The sequence below is a fragment of the Bos javanicus genome, chromosome 15, assembly GCF_032452875.1.
Source record: "Bos javanicus breed banteng chromosome 15, ARS-OSU_banteng_1.0, whole genome shotgun sequence".
NCBI classification, from domain to species: Eukaryota; Metazoa; Chordata; class Mammalia; order Artiodactyla; family Bovidae; genus Bos; species Bos javanicus.
In genome coordinates this window covers 64,924,463-64,944,264 of record NC_083882.1, presented here as the reverse complement: position 1 = coordinate 64,944,264, position 19,802 = coordinate 64,924,463, and the positions used below count along the sequence as shown (strand labels likewise).

Below are 19,802 nucleotides of genomic sequence, written 5' to 3'. Positions count from 1 at the left end.
AGGGAAGGCTCGAGTGCTGCAGTCCATGGGGTCGCAAAGAGACGGACTGAACAACAACGGAAACCAGCGTGGAGTTTCCTCGGCAAATTAAAAATTACCAAATGATCCGGCAATCCCACTCCTGGGTATATAGCTAGATAAAACTATAATTCAAAAACGTATATGCACCCCTATGTATACAGCAGCACCACTCACAACAGCCGAGATATGGAAGCAGCCTACGTGCCCGCTGAGAGATGAGTGGGTAAAGAAGATGCGGTACGCATACACAGTGAGCAATACTCAGCCACAAAGAGAATGGAATAAGGCCATTGGCAGCAACATGGATGCAACCAGAGATCATCACACTAAGTGAAATAAGTCAGAAGAACGACAGATACCATATGACATCACGATATCTGGAATCTAAAATGTGACACAAATGAGCCTCTCTCTGAGACAGTCACAGAAACAGAACAGACTGTGGCTGCCAAGGGGGAGGGAGGCAGCAGAGGGATGGAGTGGGAGCCTGGGATTAGCAGGTGCGAGCTGGTACATACAGGATGGACAAGTAAGGCCCCACTATACAGCACAGGGAACTACAGGCGACATCCTGTGACGAACTGTAACGGAAAAGAACATGAAACGTACACGTGTGTATGACTGAGTCATTTCACTGCGGTACAGCAATGCTGCAAGTCAATTACACTCCAATACAAGAAAAGCAGTTATGTAAGAACAAAGCCACCTCTGCTGTCCTGAGCATGAAGGGAAAGCAGCATTAAAGCCCCCAGGAAGTGCTCAGTCAGCAGCAACTCCAGGGCTGTTCAAGCCCAGCTCCCTGACATGTCTAGGAACATGAGGGACACAGAGATCCAAGCCTCCAACTGATCAGTAGGAGATACGATACAAAAGGAGCAACCCTCAAAGCAGAGAACAGTGACTCCTCAAAGCACCTGCTTCAGCCTCCTTTCCCAAGTGAAAGCTACTAGGGAAGCAGAGAGAAGGCCAGAAGGCCTCCCCTGCCTGGTGGATGCCGGGCCCTCACCTTTTCAGGCTGACGATTGATGCATTCTGCCCGGCTTTGTTCAAAACTTCATTCCATTCTTCATCGTCCCCACGGATTACATATCTAAAAAAATAGGAAATATCAAAGCCTGCTCAAAGGAAGAGAAGACAGCTTAAAAGAAAGTAAGAGGGTGGTGATGTTCTCATCACACATGTCCTGCCATGAAAGCCAGGCTGAGATACGCCAGCGTCTGTACATCAGAGAGCAGGGGACGGGAACGTCACCGGAGTAAGCAGGGCCAGCAGGGGTCACGGGCACGGAAGGCAGCCACCCGACTTCTCCCAGCTGACTCAGCAACCACCCAAGAGAAGCCTCCTGTCACCCCCACCATCTCCCTGCTCGCCCCCACCTCCACAGCCCACAAGCCCCTAGACTGCGCCCTGCCCCCCCACCTCTGGGATCTAGCAGTCCTGGCAAGTCAAGGGTCTGATGTTGCAAAGCCAAGGGCAAAGCTCAATACCCTGCTCTCGGACCTCCAGGCTGCCTCCATCTGATGTCCAACCACCATCCCTAATGACCCAGCAACAGGACTAAGGGTCACAAAGGCTCAGAGGCTACCAAATTCTGGAGCATTATTCACAATCTATGGGGAGGACACCACCATTGTAGCTGAAGCTCAAAAACAGCTGTAACTTCCAGGGCATAGAAGGCTGGAGAGCAAGGGAGTTTTGTTGGAATGTTGGCCATAGAACCCTTTCTTCAAATTCACATCAAAAGCCAAGTATTAAAAAGTAGTCACTGAAAGTGGGTGCTTATGGATCAGCAGCCCCCTCCCCTAAGGGGCCTGGGACACAATACCATTTGCAAGTCATGACTTATAAAGTGGCAGAGCAGATCTGGGGAAAACAAATCTTTCAAGATTATGCAAATGGTGAATGGGGAGGTTTTTAGCTATTAGTGCTTCTAAGAACAATCCCATGAAACACAGCTTTCAGGGCACGCAGGATGTGAATTAGAAGAAAAGAGCAGAGCCTCTGTGCTTCCCGCAAGCAGCCGAGGGGCCTTACTGAGAGAGGTCCATGTCCTTCAGCTTCCCCACTTCTTTCCTGTGTTTCTCCTGAAACTCCTTGGCCGCTTCGTCCTGTGGTCAGAGTCAGGCAGGGGATAATCAGAGAGAGGTGAGGGGGGGAACACCGTCACACCTCTCCTTCACCACGCGCACCACCTCCCACCCCTGCAGAGGAAGCTCTTGCTAAAGTGTACACAAACGTTAAAACATGCCTTCTGAAAAATCTAAAAGGACAAACAAGTATTGCAACAGAAGCGGCCTGACTGCCGGCTCTCACACACACTCAGCGGGAGGCCTCGTCCAGGGCAGGGAGCACACGCAAAGGCAGGGAAACTTGGGGAGTGTGCTCCTCACACCCCTTGGACCCCAGCGCCCCTGAGCCGGGCCAGCGCCGAGGGCTCTTCTTCAGGGCAGAGAGAGGAGGTTCGGTGTTTGTACCAGGTCGTCGCTCAGCGTCTTCATCGTGGGCTCCATAACCACATCCTTCACTGCCACCATCTGCTCCTCGATGGCCTTCTCCTGCACTTCATTAAACAGCTACAAAAGACCAAGGCCGAGAAGCAGAAGATGAAGGAGCAGCCGAGACCCAGCCACTAGTTACTAAACCATTTAGCACACGCTCCGCGTGGTTTAGGAGTCCATGCACTCGTGGAGGAGCAGGAAAACAGAGTGGAGACAAGGCACACTCCAATCAGGGGTGCCTCTGGGAGAGAATGTTACAGCTGAAGCCCCCTATTTCTGCGTGTGTGTGAGAGAGAGAAGATCCGAGGCAATCAGAACCAAATGTTAACATTTCTGCATCTTTGGGCAGAAAATGGGCCAAAACCCTGCCCTCGCCTGAGGTTACCTTCACAACCTTGCGGATGATCCGGTTGAAAAGTCCCATCAATTGGCCCGAGGGCAGCTCGATCTCCTTTTCCAGCTGGTCCACAGACTTGTGCTGCAGGCCAATCCCCAAGAGAAGAGCCTGGGGACAGGAAATCTGTTGGAGTGGCTGCCAGAACAGGCTTTTATCCATTAAAATGGCACTGAGAACCAGAGTTACTCTCCCTTGGTGAAAACGTCGACTGGCACTACTGGGAAATCTTCCCGCTCATCCACCAGGAAGCATGCCTTCCTCCTGAAATCCCCAGACTAACTTCTTATCCCGGCAAACAGCCGCTTCACAGCTGTGTGACAATACAGGGTGCTCCTGGACCTCTGATAAGCAGAGAAAGAATCGAGGCAGATGGTGGGGTAGAAGAATGTGGATTCAGACAGCAGCTCTTCTACTAACTGTTTTGCTGGATGCATGACTTGACTGGAGAGCCCAAGGGTCCCCTACCTGCAAAAGGGGACCCCTACCCTCTCATCAGAACCATGAAGAAGTAAATGCTATCAGAACCACGAAGAACTAAATGCCCAAAGTTATGTCATAGCAGCCGATCAACTCCCAGCATATAAACTGCTCCACAAAGCCAGCACACGAGCAGCGGGTAACCTACCGACTGGGCCGCAGACAGGGCCAGGTCCCCCAGCTGGTTCAGGAAATACAGCCGGGAGATGGCTGGGATCATGTCCATGATGAGGTGATAGTCAACCATGTTCCGTGAATACATCTCCAGCCTCTTCAGATCGTAGGGGAGGAAGAGTGCTTCCAGCTCCTCCCGGCGCAGGGCTGGGCGTGCGACAGAGCCCAAAGGGTCAGCGCAGCCCGGCGCAGGGCTGGGCGTGCAACAGAGCCCGAAGGGTCAGCGCAGCCCGGCGCAGGGCTGGGCGTGCAACAGAGCCCGAAGGGTCAGCGCAGCCCGGCGCAGGGCTGGATGTGCAACAGAGCCTGAAGGGTCAGCGCAGCCCGACACCCCTGCCGGAACTCCCACGTGGAACGCACAAGGGTCCCCGGGGGGCACCCAGCAGCTGTTCCTCCACTAGCCTTCAGCCAGAGCAGGGGAGGACCACCCGCAAGTGCTGCCCACCCATACAACACCCCGCCTCAGGCAGCCCTGACCTCCTCATGCAGAGGGGAGGCAGCCCGGGCTGTGTGACGGGGTGGGTGCTGTGTGACCCTCGTGTTGGCATGGGACTCTGAGCATTTTCCCCACTTCATCACTTCTCTTCAGGACCCAGCTTCGCAGGCAGCACACAGGCTCCCACCCTCAGCTCCAGAAATAGATTTTTCCACCCAAATATAATTGATCCCAAAAGAGACACACATTCACCTAACAACCAACAGGGGGAAAAATCCCCACAGCTGTTAGCACTAATGATCCTTTACACCTTTTTTATATTTTAAGTATTCAAACAGAATCTGTGTGCCCAGAGCACTTCTGTGTGTTGGCTACAGAAGGCTGGCAGCAGATTCTTATTACAATTTCATGAATGAGGAAATGGAGCCTCAGAATCGAGCTAGTTGCCCTAGCTCACAGAATTTAGAACAGGTTCCAGAACTGACTAGCTGCAGGCCTTACATATGTCTCTGAAGCCAAGTCACACGTGCCTCTAGTCCTGTCGTGGGGATGACAGGCACAGCGCATGACAGAGGCCCTGGGATGGGGCAGGACCTGCTAAGTGGAGGTGGTGGCAGGGGATACAGGCCTGCAGCTGGTCCCTCCAAGCCTAGTCTAGCCCGCGTCCTGGACCACACGCCCGCCTCCCATACGTTCTGCACAACCAAGCCCCTCCAGCCGCCCAGCCAGCTCACCTGGCTGCACAGGTTTCCCGATGTTTCTGTTCTGAAGGATGTTCAAAGCCAGGGGAGGAGAGAAGGTGCTGAACTGGTAAGACAGCAGGGCTAGGAACCGCCTTCGGAAATCTGCGGGTCCAACCAGATGGAGTCAGAGGTCTGCAGGGCCCAGGGCCCGTCACCTGGCTGCCCCCTATGTCCACTCCCCACTCACCTTTCCAAAAGGCGGAGAGCCAGGTGCCCTGGTCTGCCTCCTCCTCGTCCATCAGTGTCTTCAGCATGATGCACGAGTGCTCTCCGGTCAGGTCATTCTGGGGAACACAGATCCCTGACTGGTACCAAGGCCCCCTTTTATGAAGCCCCTGTCAACACGCATGGGTAAGCGTGCTCTACGGACCCTTGCTTCCTCCCCAGAGGGAGGGGCGGCCTCACCCTCATTCTCGCAGGGCCCACTGCCTACATGACAGCTTCCAGAGGCTACTCTGTCCTGATGGCCCCTGCGATGGAGCAAAGCTGCTCAAACCTTCGGAGCGTGCCTTCTGCTGTGAGCCCCTGGCTCACACCAGGTCAGACTATGAGCCAAGAGGCATTACAGCTTAAACACCACATGACCCAGTCAACATGTTTTGGGCGCTCACAGCAAAGACTCCATGGCCAGCAAACAGGATGGCGAGGGCTCTCATGCTGGCAACAGGTCTACAGGGGCAGGCTCCTTTAGGTTCTAAAACAGTGGCCACGGGTTTTAAGCTTTTTTACTACACAACAACCACATAGCCCAACACCATAAAAATATCTAACGGATTTCAACTGAAGGGCATTCAAGTAACAAAATGCCACCACCAAGTCACAAGCAAGCAGTGCACGGCACCAGAACACAGGGACGCACCGCGGACTGTGCTGAACTCGCTGGCTCCAGTGTGCTTCCTGCAGTCGACGGCCAAGGCCACGCCCCAGCCTCGACCAGCCTCGCTGATGAGGACCCAGCCCCTCCACAGCCGCCCCTGCCCCGTGGAAGCAGCCACACACCCAGTGTTCCTCACCAGTCCAGCTCTGAACACTCAAATGAGCATCTCCCTTGGATACTGACCTTGAGCTCTCCAAAACCACACCTCCCACACTCCCTCTGAGCTGCTGGCCTCCCCTCTCCAGCCAAACAGAGCGATCAGGAGAACATCACCCTCCTGGCATGACCTCCACCAGCCGCCCGACGCCCTCTGTGCCTACACTCTTCACTGCCCGAGGGATGCGCTGGCCCCTCTCCTGCCCTCTGGCCTCTTCTGGGCCTGCAGTCCTGTCATCAGCCCCCTCACCTGTGTCTGCATGAGCTCTGCAGGACCACCGCCTGCAGCCGACGAGCATGTTCTGGAATCTCCCGGCTGACGAGCCCACCCCAACTCCAATCTCCCTCCAGCGACCTATTCCTCTGGCCCCTCTGCCTCGTGTAGGAACCACCTACTCAGTCTATCTCCTCACCTCCTTCTCTTCTCCCGTCAGGGTAACCCCTCCACAGAAGCCACCTTCACTTCAACCACCAGTGCCAGAGTCCACTGGTCAAATGTCCTCAACTTATTCATTCTCTTGAGGGCAATGACTCCCCTTCTTTAAGCCACAGACCCTGCCCTTCTCCTACAGATCACAGCTCTTCCTCCTCAGCTCCCCACCTTGATGTATTTTCCAACTCATTCCTCTAAATGCTGGAACGTCCAAGGACTCACCTTTATTCTTAGCCCCTACTTTCAACAGCTTTAAAAACTTACTCACTGAACAAAAGTATGTACTGAACACACACTATACACAGCAGACGCTATTAAGTGCTGGGGTTACAGCTGTGAAGAAAACAGACACTGACCCCCTCCAAGATCCTTTATCCAGGAGTATATTCTATTAAGAACACACTGATGACTCAACTCTCTGTCTCCAGGCCTAGCCTCTTCTTCAAATTCCAGATTCCTGTGGTCAACTGCCTATTCCCTATGTCCACTTGGAGGTCTTATTAGACCCCAAAACAGTTCTCACTTCCACCTCCAAATCTGGTCCTCCCCATTGAGTCTTATCTCAGCAAACAGCACTTCCAACACCCAGTCTCTCAAGCCAAAAATCAAAGCACTACCCTCAAGCCTTCTGTTCACTCATCTTCCACATCTCCACCCTTCGACTCTACTCAGTTCACCTTCCAAACACCCCTGGCATCTGGCCCCTTCTCTCCCCTATGTCCCCCTGAGCCACGCCACCCCTCTCATCCGCTCATCTCCCCACCTCGACTGTGGTCCACTGTCCACATGGCAGCCCGAGAACCTTCCCTCTAACCCCTCCCTCCACCAGAAGAGGGACCATGAACCACCATCCTTTCAAGGGTCCTCCAGCCACACCGGCCTTGTATCTCCTTCAAATCACCAATGTCCTTTCCACCTCAGGTCCTCACATTTGCTGTGCCCTCTGCTTGGAAATGCTCTTCTCTGAGGGCAGGGCTGTCACACGGCTGGCCCACTCTGGCCGTTGAGGCTGCAGTGTGACAAGTCACCCCGGAAGCCTGGCCACTGACCACGCCATCGCCACCTGAGCGTTTCTTGTTTGCTCACTTTGTGCTGCCTATTTCCACTCATCAGAAAACAAGCTTTCCTGGCTTATCTTACTCGCTGCCTGATTCACTACAGGTGCTACATATTTTTTCTGATAACCTGTCTCACTAGCTCTCCCACATTAACACTTTATTCTCTGTGGCTCTGTTGACCACACAATCGCATCCCTCCTTCAGATACCAACTTACCCCAAGCACTGCTAAAACCACTTTCCTTCCTGTTTTTTTAAAAAGTACATATGCGAGAAGGCCCCCAGTGACAGGATTCCAGAACCAGGGGAACAAGTCCGTGTACACCTCTGCCATCTCAGTCAAGCACAAAGCCGCTCGACTGCGTGAGGCGGAGATGGGGGCGGGAATGGGTGTGACCACGTGGTGTCTCAGTGAGGCCGGCTGCCCTGGGGGCTGTCAGAGCCAACCTCCTGGCAGCTCAGGGACGCCTGCTCAGAGTGCAGCCAGAGGAACCAGGGCTCTGCAAGGACACACCTGTCGCCAGCCCTTCTTTGCCACAGGACTCACTCACCGGGGTCTGTCGCAGATAAACAGGAACAAACCCAGCTCGTTTCCAGAACCTGCAAAGACAGAGACAGCAGGTCGCCACGTGTGCATTCTGGGAGCGGCTGGCATACAAGGCTGGGAAGGGCCATGGGGAATCTTCGATGGCTGTTGCCCCAAGACAGACAGACACAGCCCATATAGCGCGAGTTCTCAGGACACCAGGGCCCAGAGGACACTTACTTGAGGAGCCTGGGGGTCAGGCCGTAGGACACCCCCAGGTAGTCCAGGTGTTCAGCAGGCCTCTCGTTCAGCTTGAGAAGTAAGGGAGGCAGGTCCTTCCGGGGAGTGACGACTTCTTCCAACAAGCTGACGGCCTGGCGGATGCCGGGGGAGGGCATGTCCACCCAGCGGGGGAGGAGGAAGGTTAGCGACATGCCCAAGCACCCCAGCCACACCAGGCTCTGGACGAACACACCAAAAACTGAGGCGGGTTTCTAGGTTTGTTCCCATGGTTTTAAAAATGAAAACACACCACTAAGCCCAGTGATCATTCCCAAGAATCCCAAACCCCTAGACGAGCCTGGAATCACACTCCTCAGAACCCAGAATTCAGGAAACAGCCACATGTTTAGAAACACCGAACACAAAGACAGAGGCAGGGTTCTCAAGATAGGTTGAAGACGCAGGTCTGCCACCAGATGGCTGCAGTGTCTTGGAAGTGACAAATCTCTGAGCCTGACCTTAAATACAAGCCTTCCCCACCTCCTGAACAGGCATGTTGTGAAAAATCAAATGAACCCGCATGAAAAGCCACCCCAGTTCCTAGTGTTATATCCAGAAAGACAGAGCTTCCCTGGGTCTGGCTTCAGTACTGAGGGGAGGAGACTCTGCAGAGCTAGGGCTTCAAGCTCAAAGGTGCATCAGCATCACCTGGGAGCTTGTTAAGACCCAGATTACTGGGTCCTGCCCCAGAGCCTCGATTCAGGGGGGATAGACTTAACACATCTCCAGATGAGGCTGATGATGCTGATCCGAGGGCCTCGGTTTCAGTGTTAGCTGGAGAGAAAGAAGCGTCTCCAAAGCCAGAGAGGAGCTCAGCTGCTGCAGCCCACGGTAGCCCAGACCATGAGACTGCTCTTGAGGACGATCCCGAAGACCCAGAGAGAAACCTGGTCTCTACCAGGAGCCGGTAGCCCAGCCAGAAGACGCTTACCTCACTGCTGACAGTGTGAATCTCCTGCGACGTCTCCAGGACCTTCTCCTCAAGACAAGGGAACCTGCCCTCGTAGTACATCTGCAGCAGCTGCAGGGCTCGGCTGCCGTAGCCCATCTGTGAGCACACATGAGGGAAACGGGCGAGGGGAGCAGAGATGTCCTCAGCGTCCATGCACTTCTGCACCCCTGTACCGCTTCTAGAAAGCCTCACTCCGGGTCACCCCGCCCTTGGCAAAGAGAACCAATGAAACCCCCCAACAAGGTCAAAGCAGAGACCCTCAAGACCTCGTGTAGCAAGACCCTTGCTCTTGCACCATCTAGCCCGCCCATCTGCCACCCGGGTGGGAGGCCGGCCGGCCACGCTTTCTGATCCACGGCTCAGCCAGCCCCAAACTGATAACTCTCCAGCTAACTCCTCAGTGGAGGCTTCCAAGACAGGCAGTCATGACAGTAAGATCTGGTTCCCCAGCCCTCTGTCCTCACAAAGGGAACAGCAACCATATACAACCATCCCGCCTGCCCATCCAGCCCCGGGCAAACCGCCCACAGCACTGGGTCTGCTACTCCTTGACCAGCTTCCTATGTAAACAACCAAGTACACCTGGCCCACTGAGCGGCCAGCAACACGCCTGCAACTAATAATAGCACCAGGTTTGAAGGCACAAGGACACGTTACCCCTTGATAATCCGGGTGAACAGCAATGCGAACCACCCTTCCACCTGAGAGACCGCCGAAGTCTGGGTCTTGGAACTGTGAGGGAGGCACAAGCCAGTAACTTAGCAACAAAGACAGCCTCCAGCATCACCAGCTTAGCCCCCCGAGACACACCAGGGAAAGCACTCCACCTGTTCTGACACTGTCCATGGAATCAGGTCACCTGAGGCCTTCTTGCCCCGAGACAGGCTGTTCAAGATGGACTGGCGAGAAATCTCCCCCTCAAGGCACACCTGTGGGGAAAGCAGGATGGTGCAGAGAGAGGCCGGCTCCAGGTGGAGCGCCCACCCACAGAACCTCACCTGCGCCCTACCCTTGCTCTGCCCAGGCCAGCTGTTTCCACTCCCGCCCACACTTAACCCTGTAACCAACTCATCTGTTTCTAAGGGAAGTTTCATTACTATGTCCTGTGGGCATCCTGACACCGTCACCTAAGGAGGCAGAATACTGACATCCTCCTGGCCCAGAAAGCAAAACCACACTAGATGAGGGTCTCCACACACGGTGTACACGTGAGCTCATCGATTAAGACTCGGGAGGGTCATATGGCTCTGTACAGAACTGTGCAAATTCACAATGACTCATGCATGGGTAAACACAGTTAAACACGGTATGTGCATGTAATGAAATACAACTGTAACCCTTAAAAATTATGCAAATTATGAATATTTGACATGTTGGAAAAAAAGATTGCCAAATACTATGATCCCATGTTTGTGAATAAGAAAAACAATAAAGAAATGCATAAATACATGCCAGGCACTACAAACATGTTTCCAATCTGCCTTTTAATTTTACAAGTACCATGGATTGCTTTTGAAATAGAGAGGAAAACAAAGTTCTGTTTCAGGAGCTATAAGTCAAAATATGCAAAGCCAGTTCTGCCTTTCAGCCATCCGTGAACAGTGAAGCTTTGGGTGTGTGTTAGGGTGGTGGTTTCCTTTGCACCCTAACTGCCTGCCTGGATACACCCAGTCACTTGGCTCCAGCCCAGGAATCAACAGCTTCTGCTTCTGCACTCCCGTTACTGAGCCACTAATCCTTGATTGCCTAAGCGGTTCCCAAAATGATGCTACAAGGACACCTCAGCTTCTGTACCTGGATGACGGCAAGCACTTCTGGAAGGGCATTCTGGGTGGGGGGCACAGGAGGCAGGAGGCAGAAGAGATGGTGAGCAGGGGCATCAGAAAGCATCTGAAGGTCATTGGGAGAGTTCTGTGGAGCACAAACAGGGTCAGTGAGAAGCCCTCCTCATCCCGTCCTTATTCGAGCGGCTACTCCAGAATCATGACTACAGAACTGCCTTCCCGAAGCCGAGTGAAGTGCTGACGCCCAGGAAAGCACATGCCAGCATCTCGGCTGGGCAGCCTGATACTCTCCACAAGGGCTTCAGTGCGAGGCGCCTCCTATGTTCGCGGTCACCTCACCATGAGTGTTGAGGCTGCAGAGCAGGGGCGGACAACTGCTTAGCTAGCACTACGCACCTCACAGCTGGGAGGCAAAGGTCCTCTTGATAAGAGGCTGCTATTTTAGGAAAACCTCTCAGGGCTTCTAACATCAACCCTTCAGCTTTCTATTAAAGGCTATTATTCATAAAAATGCTACCTAGACACACACAAAGTGTCCTTTCCAATGTTATCTTTTTAGTTTTTAAGACTTCCAAATATTCTAAATTCTCACTCACTGATCCCTGAAAATAGCCCGGGGGTGTAAGGCTGGTCTCAGGTCACAGAGCACCCCCCAGATTACAACTGCTATGTCATCTCAGCCCATCCATTCAGCCAACTGGCAAGAAATATAAGTACCCCTTTTAAAATGGGCAACACTTACCACCCTCTCCAGCCACCACACACAGAGCTACATGCAGAAATCCCATGCTCCGTATACAAAGCTGGAGCAAAAGACAAGCCTGAACAACGGGAAATGCAACTCTGAAGTAGAAGCCCTGGCCCCTGCCAACATCAGGACATTCTAGTCCCAGTGGATTGGTCACCTGAGCCACTGGGTAACAAAAGATGCAAGAAGTCAAGTAAAAGGCACCGCCAAGAGCTGCAATTCACCGCTGAAGTCCACGTGAGGGCTGGTTTCAGTTACCTTGTAATGAGAAGCCACGTAGAGAGCCATAAGCCGTTGGAGGAAAACCTCGGAGGCCTTATGGTAGCAAAAGAGGGTATCTCTATTAACATAGTAGCTGGATTTGAGGTTAAGCAACCAAAACATATCAAAGAGAGCCCCGAACAAGGCACGCTACTTCCAAGGACAACCTGGATACGTGGGTTCCCTCAGCCTGGGAAGAGGAGGCCCTGGTTCTAAGCAGAAACACAGCAGGGAAGGAAGAGAAGGAAAATCGAGAACATTCCACCTTGTCCTCTTCCCAGAGCAGCAGCCTATGAGGCAAAGGGCCAGAACCTTCAGTTAAACTCTCCCATCATCTCCATTCCCTTTCACAGGACGAATGGAACCCAGGAGGATACAGCTCACACGCTTCAGGCAAGGGGCAGCCAGAGACAATCCGAGTGATGTTGAGGCAATCCAGGCACAGCAAGTCGTTCAGCCACTTCTCCACGGCATCCCCAGGGGCATATCGGATCGACTCCTGCAGGGAAACCTCATGCAGGGTTCGCACTGTTCAAAACACACGCAAGACTAAATACGTTTTGTCCAGGAGATCAAGGCAAATGTTCTACTTTATCTCTGTCACGTGGTACCCACATAAATATGGCTCAAGAATTTAAACTGAGTGGTTTTAAATTGTTCCGGTGGAAAAAATAAATAAATTGTTCCGGTGGATGTTCAACTTGTCTGGACACCAACCCCCAAAGGTCTCACTACGTCAAGGCAACCAATGCCCCGAGATGGTGACAAACAGGAATCCAGTCACCAGAAGGCCCAGGTCAGCCTCCCGTCTGGTCACTAGTTTGCTGTTCCTCAGAGAAAAGCAACTTCATCTCTTGGGGACTCAGCCTCTCTGCCTGATCATCAGGTCTGCTATCACCCACAATGTCATGAGGGGAAGGATCCAGGAAAAGTGTGACGTGACTTGCTGTGCACCGCAGGCCCATCCAGAGCTCCGGGGGTACCTGATGCCAGCCTGGCCGTCGCCGTGGTCTTGTTCTCAGCGGTGGTGCTGACCTGGCTCTGGGCACTCTGTTGGCGGAGCTGCTGAATTAGCTTGAGGGACAGGGACCGGCCAGTGCCCTCGTAGCTAGGAGAAAAAGCAAAGGCAGTTAGGCTCGAGGTGCCGAATCACCTCTCCAGGAGGGGACAGAGAAAGTAGTTCTCTGTCCTCAACCTGATGAAACCCCAGACTCCTGCTTGCTGAGAACAGCCCTTCACCTCTGAACTTCCAGCAGGGCATGTGCATGGCCAAAGGAAGCTGGGCTGCATGGTGGCTCAGCTCGGAGCCATCTAGGCCTGGGCTCAAGTCCTGGCATGTCCGTTTAGTACATCTGGGCCAGGAACTCAACCTCTCTCAGCCTCCTCCTCAAAAGGGGACTAGTGTACACAGCTCACAGGGCTGTACTACGAACTAAAACAGAAAGATCAAAAAGATGACGTGAATAAAGCCTGTAGGATAATGGAACTGCAGCAAAGATGAATGGTCGATTAACGAGAAGTTGCATGCTTGAAAGATGAACAGAGAGCATTTCCAGTTTGGAAAAATCAAGATTAAACAAATCCATCTTTTTTTTCATGACTACTTTCCCTTGAAAGAGGACATAAACTAGAAAATTTTTCTAATTTTCAATTAGAAAAATGAACAGAGGACCTGAATAGATACTTCTCCAAAGAAGATACACTGTGGCCAAAAAGCACATGACAGGACGCCCCACATCAGCCAACTAACAGGGACACACAAATGAAGGTCACACGAGCCACCATTCATGCTCACTAGGACGGCACAGTCAAAAAGGACATACAAATACTAGCAAAGACGTGGAACCCTTACACGCTACTGGTGGGAATGCAAAATGGCACTGTTGCTTTGGAAAACAAGCTGGCAGTTCTTCAGTTAGAAAGTTCCCATTTGACCCACTAGTTTGACTTCTAGGTATACCCTCAAGAGAACAGAAAACGTTCTACACAAAAACCTACACGCGAATGTTCACAGCAGCACTGTACTAGCCAAGAGAGAAATAAACAATCAACAGACGAATGGAAAAACAAGATGTGCATAAACACACACCGGAATGTTACTTGGCCAAGAAAAGGAATGAAGTACTGATATAAGCTACATGGAAGAACCTTGCAAACATTATGGTTAGAATCACAAAAGACCACATATTCAAAGATTCCACTTATATCAAGAGTTCAGACTAGGCGAATCCATACATATAGGAAGTTGATTAGTGATTCCCTAGAACTGAGGAAAAGGAAGGAATGGAGGATGATAATTAAAGGGTATGGAGTTTCTTTCCGGGAAAATGAAAATGTTCTAAATTGTCGTGATGGCTGCACAACTCTATGAATATACTAAAAATCACTGAGTTACACACTTTAAATGAGTAAATTGTATACTGTGTGAATAATATCTCAATAAAGATGTTACCAGAAAAAGTAAAATCCATCTTATTTAACTATTTTCAGTGTAAGTAAAGCAGTCAAATAATAAATCTAAAATATAGAATCATTTCTTCAAAATGTGACTTCCATATAGAAATCAACAATGAAGGCAAGTACACGTTGACCTGGGAAGATTTCACAGTATATTCTTTTTTTTTTTTTCTGGCCACACTGTGTAGTTTGTGGGATCTTGGCTCCTTGACCAGGGATCAAACCCAGGCCACCTGCAGAGGAAGTTCAGATTCCTAACCACTGAACCACCAAGGAATTCCCAGTATATTTTTACATGAAAAAGCAAACGCAAAACATTATGGAAACTATGCTTATGTTCTTATTCAAAATGAAAAAGTAAAATAAATGTACACCAAAATTCTAACAAGCTATCTCTAGAGAGTCAGATCACTGGATTTCTTTTTGCTTACCTTCCCTTTCTCACTTTCCCATAGCAAACAACTAAATATTTCAAAATTTTGAAAAAGCTCTTGAGTCTGCTTTCTTATGATAATTACACAGTTACTTTAATACTACATTTTCACATAATTCCAGGGGATAAGACATTGGTGCGTGTGTGTGCTAAGTCATTCCAGTCATGTCCGACTCTTTGTGCCCCTATGGACGGCAGGCTCCACTGTCCATGGGATTCTCCAGGCAAAAATACTAGAGTGGGTTGCCCATGCCCTCCTGCAAGGAATCTTCCCGACCCAGGGATGGAACCTAAGTCTCTTACGTCTCCTGCACTGGCAGGTGGGCTCGTTACCACTAGCGGCACCTGGGAAGCCCAACACACTGGTATCGCCGTCCATGTGCTCCCTAGGAGCTGGTCAGACCTAGACAGCAGACGCTCGTCAACTGGGTGATGAAATTCCTGTCTGGTGTTGCCTGTTCTGGTGGGCTATAGCTCACACCAGAGGGAGCTGTAGTTCACTATGAAAGGGTAAAAGAGAAGGCCGATGAGAGAGTGAAGCGGGCCCAAAGACTCAAACTTTAGGTATCAGCCCTATCCACCCAGGCGCAGGTCACGTTCACTAAATCCCACCTAACTGGCAACATCCTGTAAAGGAGGCAACGGCTCCTGCCCGGTGCTCACCCATTGATGGTGGATGCCATAAAAACAAGGTAGGGGCCCAGAAGACTCTTCACCAGGGGAAGGGGGATGGCAGCAGCTTCATCAATCACAACGAGCTCAGCCTGGCCCAGTTTCACAGCATCTGCAGGATGTATGTACTGCAGGAAGGAAAAATGTACATTGTTAGCTTGGCCGCCGATACCATGGCTGCAGTCGCTGGTGAGTCACCATAAAGGCCCTCTCTTTCCCCTCTCCCCCGTCCTCCATCTTCTTTCTCTCATTCCTTCCCTGATAGGACAAAGCAGGGACAGCTTAGAGTCAGATGCCTGGGGCCTAACAGTTCAACCACTGACTGTGCGGCCCTTCTTCTCAGAGCCTCAGATTCCTCTCCAGAAAATGGAGGAAATACTGATGGCTGCTTGAGAAAAAAATTAGGTAAAATTAAGTAAATCTGCACCAATGCTCTGCCTAGGACCTGGCGAGTGACAGGTGATGCCTCTACTTCCTTTCTCTCCCCTCTTTCTCATGCTTCCCCCAGCCTCACTCTGACATGTGGGCCAGAGGCAAGCTTGGCCCCAGCGATGGCTGAAGCGGAAGACTTCAGGTTCCCAAGCATCTCCGACACGCTGCACACTGTGTGTCCTGCTGTGACACCGTCTCTATTAAGCCCAATTCTTCCTGCACTGGTGGGGGCACTTCTAAGACTCATGGTCTTCTTACTGCTCGCACACTTGTGTTATTAGCCTGTCACAAACTCGCCACGAACTTGGCTCCCTTACGCCCATCAACAACCTCTTCAGTCCCTTCAGGGGTTCCTGCTTCTTTCAAGTTTGCAAAAGACCATGAAGAGGTATTTTACAGGAAAGGAAACCTGAAGAGCCAATTAACATCAACAACAGTATTCAACCTCACTGGTAATTAGCACAATGCTGAAGACAACAAGGAGATCCTATTTCCTGTGCATGCGGGCAAAATTTAATTAGCAGTAAAACACCAATGTTTGTGAGGACATGGGGAAACAAGAATTCAGCAAAGTGCTGGGTTGAAGGTAATCCCGCACAAACACTTGAAAGGAGAATCTGGCAAAATCCGAGAAAGATGGAAAGCTATGCATATTCTAAAACCCAACAATTCCAATTCTAGACACATATAAACTCTAATGTACTCACACAGTGCTTAAAAATGAATCAATCAGATCTCAAGCTTCAATCTGGACAAACCCGAAAACAAGTGTTGAGTGAAAAAAGGCATGCTGAAAAAGTATGCCTATACGGTATGCTACCATTTATGGATACATAATTACGTAGGAAAATATAAACACATGAATTGAAAGGAGATACGCAATCTCAGAGCAGAGTTATCTAAGGGGAGAGAAAAAAGGGAACAGATGGGGAAGGGTACAAGAGAGACTTCCACACTGAGGTTTTAGATCTTTAAAACACAAATATAAATGGCTTTTAAGATATGAAACAAACACAGCAAGCAGCAAAATGCCAGCATTTCTTAGGCTTGAGTGCTGGGCACCTCGGTATTATGTTACATCGGTCTCTGTGCTTTTCTGTAGTCTGAACTATTTCATTACAAATAAGATTTTGTAACTGTTTTGCAAGAAGTTGAGGGATCAAAGAGGCAGAGACCCCTCTCATTTCCAACAGTGGGATACATGTCCTCAATGGGGCCCCATGTCTTGGATTTTTACAGAGAAGAACTAAACAAGCACCTCATAAAAGCAGCAGACCCTGGAGAGGCGGAGCTGACTTTAAACCTAATATTCTTCTATATCTCAATTTCCAACAAGAAGAGGCCTCAAAGGGACATAAATGTGGCCTCATAAAATCAGGTCACCTCTTCTGCACTTCAACTCCAGCCTAGAGACAAAATGACTCTGGTAATACGAGAGGGTCTCTGAAGACAGACCCCAGGAGCAGCGAGGGCTGAGCCAGGCATTTCAGGGCAAGGCTTCCCTTCTCTGGTCTGTGTATTTCTCTCAAGTTTCAACAGATCTCTGTATTCTCACGGCCTGCAGCCTGCCCCTCACCCCTACCCCAACACTAGCCTTTCCTCCTCGAAGCTGAGAGAACCAGACCAAAGTAGGAAGAAATTACAGAAAGAACAGTCTAGAGACTCAGCAAGAAAAAAAATTACAGTCCTTGAGGAAAAAGGCATGAGCACTTAACATTATTTATAGCCTAGATCTTTGATGAAAGGTGTACCTACTTGACAGACATATACACAAAGGTCAAGGGTGTAACCTGCCACGTTTACCTGGCCCACTTCCCACCCCAGCCCAGCTCCAAAAAATTCTCAATAGACCTACTCCATTAGGCGCCCATAGGGCCCCATCCCTTCTGCAAGCCTGTCATGATTTAACAAAATTGTAGCCTTTGGACAAGTACAGACCATTCAGGCTTACAAAGCACAGGAGATTTATAGAGCTTTCGGGGAAACACTGTTTAAAAAGGAAAGTAGGCCACTGGCTAAACCACAAAGATTCAGAGTACGTCTCACAAAGACCTTTTCTTCTTTCAAACGGTAAGGTTATTGTTCTAGCTATAGATGCATGGTTTCAAAACCTGCTGTAACTAAGCAGAATTAGAAATGACGTCAGAGAAAATGATTCCATTTCTCTTAGTTGATTAGCATACTCACTCAGTTTTCAAGGGACAAAACTACAACTTTTCGATCTGGCTTACATACATTTGTTAGTTCGTTTGAATGTTTTTCTTTAGAAGAGGCTGAAAATATGGAACAGGTTTACCGTAAAGCAACAACACTGTCTAAAACATACATAATTACACATCACATAAAACAGCTATAAAAGGAGACATCTTAGAACACTTATACACAGCGGCACACTGGCCCCACGTGGCAGGATTCGGAACAAGCCTCACCTGAATGGTCTGCCTGTGCTCCCGGAACACGTTCACTCTAATCACTGCTTTGTTAAATTCAGGATTGAGAGACTGAATGATCTCGTAATCCAGATGCTCCTGACGGGGAAAAAGCCAAACCAATGCCAAACGTCAGAAACAAGCTTTCGAAACGAAAATAAGTTTGCATTCTACAGACTTCACCTGGATTTATACTCAGCATGGAATCAAAATAAGCTCTTATCCTAACTTCCTACCTGATACTGCAGAGCATCAAATCCTTTAAACACAAATTCAAACAGAGTGTGGAGGTTATCCGGGCTCGGGGAGGTAACAAAGATATTGGAGTACCTGTTGAACAAAAGGAGGATTTTTTTGCTTGTAAGTAATTAGGAAATTGAAGAAATGTTAAGGGAATTTAAAAAAAGAAAATATTTTTGTTTGCCCCTGTTACACAGGTGATAACAAGAGACAGTGGTGGGGGATAAAAAAATCAGGACACACATTTTGAGGAGGAAAAGTAAAATAACTGCAGACCTGAGGGTATTTTTGCTCCCAACCTAATGAAAACAAGTTGCCAATTTGAAGGGAGCACACCCCAGCAATTAGCTACCAGCATCCATGAAAGCACACTGCTGAGGGCACAATGCTTTCAAACTGTGGTCCTGGAAAAGATTCCCGAGAGTCCCCTAGACTGCAAGGAGATCCAACCCATCAGTCCTAAAGGAAATCAACCCTGAATACGAATGGAAGGACTGATGCTGAAGCTCCAATATTTTGGCCACCGGATGCGAAGAGCCGACTCACTGGAAAAGACCCTAATGCTGGGAAAGATTGAAGGCGAAAGGAAAAGAGGATGAGATGGTTAGAGAGAATCACCGACTCAATGGGCATGAATTTGAGCAAACTCCAGGAGACAGGAGAGGACAGAGGAGCCTGGTGTGCTGCAGTGCATGAGGTCGCATACAACTTAGTGTGACACAACTGAGCGACTAAACAGCAGGAGGGTGCCCTGGGGACCGCTCCCTCAGTGTCAGAGATGGCACCGGCTCCCCAGTCCTGCACCCCTGGCCCAGAGAGGGCCTCACGCTCATCACTAGCTATGCTGACAGGTTTTCAAATCATGCAGCCAAAGTGCTCCGTCGTGAGCAGGCGAAGGCCACAGTGAGCCTCTGAGGGATCCTTGTTCAGTATAAAGGATGCGAAAGGCAGAGGGCCAGGTGGTACCACTAGAGCAGCCAGAGTAACAGAGTCAGAAGCTGAGTTCAGTCCCAGCACAACCAGCACTGACTTGGGGGAACCTTGGGTGAGTCACTGAAACTCCCTGAGCCTGGGTTTATCACTAACTGGTTTAACACTAACGTTACTCTCAGGAGCACCAAGGAAGATCATGTATATAGGACACGGTAAATCCTAGTCCATTATTTGTATCTGCGAAGCTGTAAACACATGCTTTCCTGGCAGCTGCATAAATCTTCTGTCCAGGACAAAAGAATGGCAAGTGATGCCACACTCAAAGGCAGCTCCTCAATGCAAACAAGATTTTCTATTGATCAAATCATTAAAATGACAAACCTG

The 19,802-nt window shown here is 50.1% G+C and overlaps 1 protein-coding gene across 2 annotated transcripts in view; it reads right to left on the bottom strand.

Moving 5' to 3' along the window:
• Nucleotides 1-19,802, bottom strand: part of NAT10 (N-acetyltransferase 10) — a 41,748-nt gene that overhangs the window by 3,612 nt on the left and 18,334 nt on the right. For both annotated transcript variants that reach the window (XM_061381102.1, XM_061381101.1), the window contains 19 exons: nucleotides 18,482-18,575; nucleotides 18,246-18,344; nucleotides 15,376-15,512; nucleotides 12,806-12,930; nucleotides 12,200-12,350; nucleotides 11,820-11,916; nucleotides 10,824-10,940; nucleotides 9,857-9,958; nucleotides 9,687-9,761; nucleotides 9,009-9,125; nucleotides 8,036-8,169; nucleotides 7,821-7,869; nucleotides 4,934-5,030; nucleotides 4,738-4,848; nucleotides 3,542-3,714; nucleotides 2,905-3,024; nucleotides 2,496-2,594; nucleotides 2,056-2,129; nucleotides 1,028-1,111 (listed from right to left, as the gene is read on the bottom strand). In XM_061381102.1, the coding sequence (XP_061237086.1) occupies nucleotides 1,028-1,111; nucleotides 2,056-2,129; nucleotides 2,496-2,594; nucleotides 2,905-3,024; nucleotides 3,542-3,714; nucleotides 4,738-4,848; nucleotides 4,934-5,030; nucleotides 7,821-7,869; nucleotides 8,036-8,169; nucleotides 9,009-9,125; nucleotides 9,687-9,761; nucleotides 9,857-9,958; nucleotides 10,824-10,940; nucleotides 11,820-11,916; nucleotides 12,200-12,350; nucleotides 12,806-12,930; nucleotides 15,376-15,512; nucleotides 18,246-18,344; nucleotides 18,482-18,575 (2,055 nt within the window). The remainder of the gene's footprint in view (nucleotides 1-1,027; nucleotides 1,112-2,055; nucleotides 2,130-2,495; nucleotides 2,595-2,904; nucleotides 3,025-3,541; nucleotides 3,715-4,737; nucleotides 4,849-4,933; nucleotides 5,031-7,820; nucleotides 7,870-8,035; nucleotides 8,170-9,008; nucleotides 9,126-9,686; nucleotides 9,762-9,856; nucleotides 9,959-10,823; nucleotides 10,941-11,819; nucleotides 11,917-12,199; nucleotides 12,351-12,805; nucleotides 12,931-15,375; nucleotides 15,513-18,245; nucleotides 18,345-18,481; nucleotides 18,576-19,802) is intronic.